The sequence below is a fragment of the Notechis scutatus genome, chromosome 2 (genome assembly GCF_049901735.1).
Source record: "Notechis scutatus isolate UNSWTSFEM ecotype Mainland chromosome 2, rNotScu1.2, whole genome shotgun sequence".
In the NCBI taxonomy this organism is placed as follows: Eukaryota; Metazoa; Chordata; class Lepidosauria; order Squamata; family Elapidae; genus Notechis; species Notechis scutatus.
In genome coordinates this window covers 99,488,904-99,497,480 of record NC_142010.1, presented here as the reverse complement: position 1 = coordinate 99,497,480, position 8,577 = coordinate 99,488,904, and the positions used below count along the sequence as shown (strand labels likewise).

Sequence of the window (8,577 nt, the reverse complement as noted above, 5' to 3'; positions counted from 1 at the left end):
GCCCATCCTTTTGGAGCACAATAAATCACCTGCTTTTTCACACCTCCCCCCAATTGTAGCCTTGTCTGACAGTCTATACAAAAGTGCTGACAGACTGGGAGTTTCTGTACAGTTGTGGAGTAGAGCATTCCCCTTCCTGTGCTGACAAAAATTCAAAACATATGTTTCAAAACCCAGTTTTTATATAAGATTAATGTATCATTTCAACTGTGCTCTTCTACTAATAACTATAACTTGGAATAAGAACCTGAGGCTGTCTCACAAGACCTCCATACCACATTTCCATAGAAGAGTGCTGAGGAATGTTGAATCCTGCACCTGAAATGGTCCCATCTTCATGCATTTTGCAAACAAAGGTGGATATAAATTATTCCCTAAGTGTTAAGTCTTATGATCTTATCTTGCTGCTTGGAAAACTGTTCCAGGAAACACTTAAAATGCAGAGGAAAAAAGAAGGGGGTGGGAGGGCTATATTTAATTATTTAATTTTCTACTCTTGACTAAAAATAATCAATGGTTTTAAATTCTGAAACATACCGAAAATGCCTCTCTCCATATCTGAAGCCTGGGACAATTGCATCCTTCCCTCACTAATGGAGGTGGTGATCCTGTTCTCTTCTACCAAAAAAAGAGAGGAAAGTTGCTTACCTGATGGGAGAAGCCTTTCACAACTTGTCTTTGTTTAAGGTTGGTCTCGCCATCAAGATTTGCGGTCTCCAAGTAACAGATCCTGTTCTGATCAGAGGAGTAGAGCAGTAGAATATCAGCAGGAATGACCTCATTGCACTGCAGCTGCACGAAGTCCCCCACTTGAACATCTTTCCAGCACTTCTCAATGTAGGTGTTTTGGCTCCTGTTACGAGAAGATGCACCATCAGTTAACAATCTGTGACTGCCCTATCAACACATGGAGCACCTCTTTTCTTTAGGGCACAAGAAAGCATTTTGTTTAAAGACATTTTTTTAAAAATGCAAGTGGATTTATGGTGAAAGCAGATTCATTCATTCATTCATTCATTCATTCATTCATTCATTCACTCATCCATCCATCCATCCATCCATCCATCCATCCATCCATCCATCCATCCATCCAATTTGTATGGCCATCTACTGTATCTCAACAAGTGACTCTGGGTGGAAAAAGAATCTTAATATATATTAAAAAACAATTACTAAGATAAATACAGAAAGTGAATCATATCAGCTTTCACGAGCAACCAGATGCTTTGAAAGTTGATATTATATCATTGATATCTCTACTCAGAGGGATTCCCTTAAGTTCGTATATTTACGTTCAAGTGGATCAATAAGTTATCAAGTAGTTTTTAAGGAGAAGGACAAATATACAAAAATGTTTAGTTAATCTATGTTGTCATATAATGATAAAACTGGACTAAAATTTCAGGTCTATCTTTTTCCTGAGGTCAACAGAGTAGTAACGATTACTGCTAATAATTTTTTAGAAAAATCATTTGAGATTGCAAAAATATTTTGAGTTATCTTAAGCTGTAAGATGGCAGTGTATAAAATTAAATAGGTTTTGTTTTCACAAATGCAGTAAAAACACATTAGCATTGTTAGGGATAACATTGTTTACCTAACTTAGTTTGGATAAAAATAATATATATAAACTATGTTAGTGAGTTTAAGTGTATGTATCACTTTAAACTGAAAAACCAAGTTTTTTGGGTGCGGTTGTAAAATCACCATAAGAGGGAGCTCACTGTTTGCCCTGGCTTATACTGGATTGCTGACAATGATAGATTGATGGTGATAACTGCGTGTTTGCTGAGAGAAGAAAAGGGCTTTGATTTTTCTTCATATCTCTGACTGCAAAAGAGATATATCACTGGACTGATTGATTGTAAGTTTAATGAACTCTTTTTCGACACTGGACTTTGCAAACTGAATAACCCCCGGACTGACTGAACTTAGTGTATGATATATGGACCGTTTGACTATGCTATAACTCTTGCTGGAATAAAAACTATTTAACTTGCACAGTGTATCTGTCTTACTGAGTGTAAGCTACTACAACGTTTTGTCTCACATATCTGCCTGCCTGCTAGACTGCCGTTACACGTTCTGCTAGGGTGTATATCCCTAACACTGGTTATGGGCCCAGGTGCATAGTCAGACTAACCAGGATATAACAGGCTTATTTAAAGTGAGAGTTTGTGTAGCAACACAATACTGTAAACAGACAGCTGTGTTTTATTAATTATAGTTTAATATCCAGATAAAGATGGCACAAGTCAATTTACAAAGTTTGTCTCTCATATCCAAACTGGATGGAACAAACTATGTTTCATGGTCTATGAAATGCAGCCTACTTCTACGAAGAGAAGGTTTGTGGAGTATAATACAAAACCCACCAGAGGTAGATGCATGGGATCCGGAGGATGAGGATGATGCCCAGAAAATACAAGAATATCAACTGAAGAATGAGCAAGCTCTCTGTATAATAGGACTGACACTTTCTGATCAGCAGCTTGTACATATTCGTGGAGAAGAAACAGCTGCGAAATGTTGGGAGAATTTAAAGAAGATTTATGTTCGAGACAGTGTAGGAGCACATATAAATCTTACACGGAAGCTGTTCAGAACACATCTTCAAAAGAATGGAGACATGCTGAATCATATAAACTCTATGAAGAGAATTTTTCAAGAACTGCATGAAAAAGAACTTATCTTCACTGAATTACACCAAGTTTATATAATTTTGTCTTCGTTAGATGAAAGCTACGATGACTACGTAACTTCACTTGAAGTTCTGCCAAAAGATAACCTTACATTAACTGACATTACTGGCAGGTTAATTGAAGAAACCAGGAAAAGGACATTTGGCTAGATTCTGCAAGAAAAGAAAAAGCCAAAAAGCCAGCCAGAATGCTAAAAAGCATCAAAAGGATAAAGAATGCATAGAGTTAGCCATGTATAGCAACGAAACTGTGAATAATAATTTATGGGTTATAGATAGTGGAGCATCGCACTGCATAATGAAAGATAAGAAAAGATTTGTTAAGATGTCCACAAGTTCACAGCTGATATCGTTAGCTAATAGCTGGAAACTTAAAGCTAAAGGTGAAGGTATAGCATATTGTTCTTGCATAAAAGAAAATGTAAAAATGTTATATGTACCACAACTTAAGTTTAATTTGCTTTCGGTTAGAGTTTTGGTTAAACTAGGTTATGTAATTACCTTTAGGGGAGACAATTGCATAATTGAAAAAGAAGGTAAAAAAGTAACTGCAACTTTAAAAGGTGAATTGTATGTGTTAAATGATAATTTAGAGGTGGCTAACACAGTTTATAATAATGTTAAACCTCATGATGAGTGCATACATTTGTTACACAGACGTTTAGGGCATATAAATTTTAAAATGCTTAAACAAACGGTAGAACTATCTAAGGGTATAAAACTGAAACCTTGCAGTAAGTATTTGCACTGCAATTCTTGTAGTCAAGAGAAAAGCAAGGTGATACCAGCAAATAGAGTTAATGGATTTAAAACAAAGGAGCCTCTAGAGGTAGTATTTGCTGATATTGTAGGTCCTAAAAAACCAAGTGTGGGAGGTGCTCGTTACATACTAAGTATAATGGACCATTATTCCAGATATGGTTTCTGTTATCTAATGAAAAGCAAAACGGAAACATATAAAAATTTCTTTAATTGGCTTAAATTCGCTGAAAGAAAAACTAAAAGGAAATTAGTAACTCTTATCACTGATAATGGTACGGAATTTATAAACAATAAATTCCAAAATAAACTGAAGATGGCAGGTGTTGAACATAAAAAGTCTGCACCATATAGGCCACAACGTAATGCCTTTATTGAGAGACGAGGCCAAACATTACAAGCAATGGCTCGAACTATGTTGTCAGATTCAGGATTACCTGAAACTTTGTGGGGAGAAGCAATAATGTGTGGTAATCATATATTGAATAATGTTGTTAATTCAACAACTGGTGAATTACCATTCACACGGTGGCATGGCAGAAAACCTGACCTAAACTACATGCACACATTTGGAGCACCAGCATGGGTGCATATACCTACACAACTGAGAAAGAAAGGGCAACATAGGGCTAAAAGGTTATTCTTTGTAGGTTATGAATCTAATCACAAGTCATACAGATTCTGGGAAAAAGGTACATCTAGAGTTTACTGTAGCGCTAGTGCACAATTCCTGGAACATGTAGGATGGGAAAAACTGGAGCAAGATTCAAGTAAGGAAGTAATTATAGAACCCTACAAAAAACCAGAAAAAATCAGTAATAAGAAGAGTACAATTAAAGAGGAAGTAAAAGAAGAGCATATAGGACCAGAACAGGAAGAAATAGATAATCAGGAACAGGTAGAACATGTAAGTCCACCTGTAAGCCCTGTAATACCTAGACGTTTTACACGTGTAACCAGACCACCTGATAGGTATCAAGCAAGTATAGTTTGCCAAGTTAATAAAGTTCCAACTAGTGTTGAAGAACTTAGGATGTATCCTGCAAAGGATCAGGAGAATTGGCAAAAGGCAATGGAAAAGGAATTAAATTCATTAAAGGAAATGAAAGTTTATGAAAATGCCAAATTACCTCCAGGTGAAAAGTCCATTGGCTGCAAATGGATATTTAAATTAAAAACTGGTAAAAATGGGACTGTTACCCATAAGGCTAGGTTGGTAGCTCAAGGGTTTAATCAAACTGCATGTGATTATGATGAGGTATTTGCACCAAATTTAAAGGCAACAACCTTGAGAGCAGCTTTAGTGTGGGCAGCTAAGAAGAATTATATCATAAATCATTTAGATGTAGAAACTGCCTATCTGCATGCACCATTGCAGCACACTATATATTTAAGGAAACCAGTAGGTATTAAAGATAATAAAAATAATAATGACTTTTGGAAACTGAAAAAGAGTCTCTATGGATTGAAACAATCTGGTTATGAATGGAACCAATATATTGTAAAAGAGTTAAACAATATAGGGTTTAAAGCAGGTTTAGCTGATCCATGTTTATTCAAGAGAGAGACAAATGGAATAGTATCATTATTATTGTTGTTTACAGATGATATTGCTTTAATAACAAAGACTAATAATGAAGCTACTGAGATAATATCATTATTAAGTAAGAAAATAAAATTAAAGCATTTAGGAGAAATAAGACAGTATTTAGGATTGACAATAAACAAAACCAATAGTGGCTTTAAGATATCTCAAGAAGATACAATTTACCAATTGCTAAAAATGTATAAAATGGAACTTTGTAAACCGGCAAAAACTCCAATGAGTCAAGAATTTTGTCACACTGATGCTCAAAGTTCAAAATTTGATAAGACTATTTATCAGTCATTAATAGGTAGTTTATCATATATAAGTAATTGGTCAAGGCCAGATATTGCTTATGACGTTAATCAATTGGCGAGATTTAATGCTGAACCAAATGAACGTCACTGGCAAGCGCTAAAGCGTATATTAAGGTATCTTAAAAGAACAATGCACTATGCATTGTATTTGGAGCCAAAAGATGATTTGATTTTAAGTGCATATGCTGATGCAACTTTTGCAACAGATATAAAAACTAAAAAATCAACTTCAGGCATGGCTATACTATTAGGTAAAACACTGATTGGTTGGAGGTCAATTAGACAGCAACATAGAAGTATGTCCACAATGGAAGCAGAATTTTCATGTTTATCATTATTATGTATTGATTTAATTCTGTATAAACAGTTGTTGTTAGATATGGGAATAACTGTTAAAGGTTTGATAAGATTGGTCTATTGCATGACTGAAGAAAATTTTGCAGATGGATTTACAAAAGCCCAAGGTGCAGTAAAGCACAAGGAAAATTGTGAAAACTATGGTTGAAATTGTGAAAACAAATTGTCATATATATATATATATATATATATATATATATATATATATATATATATGACAGCCAGCGCCACATATATATTGCTCCTTTCGCTTCACGGGATCGCTTCCACGGTGCACAAAGTGCCTCAAAAAAAAAAGTGCAAAAGTGGAAGGCGTGCGGAAGAGGGCGAGTATATAACAAACTATATTTTGAGTGGAAATGTTGGGGGTCGTCTTATACGCCTGGTCGTATATATATTATATTACCCAAAAGGGGAGAATGTTAGGGATAACATTGTTTACCTAACTTAGTTTGGATAAAAATAATATATATAAACTATGTTAGTGAGTTTAAGTGTATGTATCACTTTAAACTGTAAACCAAGTTTTTTGGGTGCGGTTGTAAAATCACCATAAGAGGGAGCTCACTGTTTGCCCTGGCTTATACTGGATTGCTGACAATGATAGATTGATGGTGATAACTGCGTGTTTGCTGAGAGAAGAAAAGGGCTTTGATTTTTCTTCATATCTCTGACTGCAAAAGAGATATATCACTGGACTGATTGATTGTAAGTTTAATGAACTCTTTTTCGACACTGGACTTTGCAAACTGAATAACCCCCGGACTGACTGAACTTAAGTGTATGATATATGGACCGTTTGACTATGCTATAACTCTTGCTGGAATAAAAACTATTTAACTTGCACAGTGTATCTGTCTTCTGAGTGTAAGCTACTACAACGTTTGTTCACATATCTGCCTCCTGCTAGACTGCCGTTGCATGTTCTGCTAGGGTGTATATCCCTAACAAGCATCATCTAACAAACTTATTGTATGAAAACGATTAACTTATTTAGATTTGTTATAGCTGACTACTTCAGTTTTCTCTCTATATGTATTATAAAATATTTATTTTTAATTTTTGCAGCAACCAGTCTCTTATATGGATTTTTCCTTACCCACATACTTTTTTCATGTCACTTTTACATTGCAGATTTTTTTCATCCTTCCCACTAGCATAATTCCATGATAATGTGTAACACATTATTTTTCACTCTGTTTCAAATGACTCCCATTTCTTTTTCTTTATGTCTGCTGGCCATTTATTCAATTTATTTACTAATGCTTTTTCAACAGAACTGATACATCGTCTTCATTATATATATATTTGTTTCTTTTTCTTTTTCTCTCCCCCTTCATATAGCCCATCTTTCTAGTTTTCCATTGAATTCTGTTTTTCCAGCTTTCTTTTTTCTGCATTGGTCCACCAGCAAGATTCCTAGCTACGTCAAGGATGCCATCCAACATTGTATCATCTTTACCATATCTTGTTATCTATCCAATTTTCTTTTTAAATAAAATATGAAAGTTGTTTGTTCTTGCCTTTGCTGTTGTCATTCAAATGACCATCCAATTCCAGTATATATTGCTGCTGTCTGATAGCGGTGCGCGCTTGTTTTAGTGGGCAGCGAAAATTTTGAATAGTTCAGAGAACTGTCAAATACTACTCTGATTGGCCCCACCCCCATCTATTCTCTGCCTCCCACATCCCAGCTGATCGGCTGGGTCTTCTTTCATTGACCTGCACAGGAGAATGGAGCTGGAAAGCAGGCTAGTGGGGTGAGGAAGGAATGGGATTTTGCAGTAACCTTCCCCCAGGAGTGGGGAGGGAATGGAGATTTTACAGTATCCTTCTCCTGCCATGCCCACCAAGCCATGCCCACTAAGCCACGTCCACAGAACCAGTAGTAAAAATTTTTGAATCCCACCACTGATAGTAGGACTTCGGGCCTTCATTATGCTCACATATTTTATTCATTCTCTCAGTATTTCTTTGGAAATGATCCAATCAGTCATGCTTTTAGATTTAGATTTATTCTTTTGACATGCATAGGTATGAATCATTTTATACTTAAAACAGGCATTTTTTAAAAAACAACAACAACAGGTAACCATAGATCCCCATTCACATTCTTTCTTGGGTTTCTGAAAGGCACAGTCATGTTATTTGCATTCCCATTCCTACCAGCTATTCATGTCACCTAACAGAATAATGTTTTCATCCAGATAACATTCATTCAGAATGCTGTATTATTTCCCCCAAGATGGTTCTTCAGTTCTTCTATAATCACCATTCACTGGAATTTAATTTGCAACTGTCACCGTTCTATAGATTCCTATTTTTGTGTATAAATTCATGTATAAATCAACTCCATTTCAATAAAAACCATTAAATCTTTATTTGGATCAATCTTTATTTGCATCCTTATCTTTCCTTTTAGTTTCTCACTGTATACAGATATTCTTTCATTTTTTCATTTCATTTGTTAATACATACACTTTGGTGTTTAGCCCTCTTACATGCCAAGTCACAAACTTTTATATGCCCTGATCTACATCACATGGATTCATAGTTATTGGCCTTTGCTGGTCATCATGCCCTTCATTACCTGAGACTTTCACATGATGCTTTTTAATAAAGGAATTAAAGAGTAATTAGTCATAGTAATGCTTGGACACATACATCATTTCATGCCAATTAAAAGGACAGTAGTGATTAGTTTTGGTATACTCTGCTCAAGGATGTTTATGCTATCCTACGCAAATTAGGGCACCTAATCAATAGTGGCTTGGAAGTCAGCATGCTATTGCCTGGTGGAGCCGTGGTTAGAATGCAGTGTTGCAAGTAAACTCTGCCCACAACAGAGTCCCGATGGG

General features: G+C 35.6%; 1 protein-coding gene across 1 annotated transcript in view; it reads right to left on the bottom strand.

The window, feature by feature from the left end:
- The window catches only part of ATP10B (ATPase phospholipid transporting 10B (putative)), a 139,697-nt gene that overhangs the window by 53,697 nt on the left and 77,423 nt on the right, over positions 1-8,577 (bottom strand). The window contains exon 4 of the mRNA XM_087954181.1: positions 649-853. Within this exon, the coding sequence (XP_087810307.1) occupies positions 649-853 (205 nt within the window). The remainder of the gene's footprint in view (positions 1-648; positions 854-8,577) is intronic.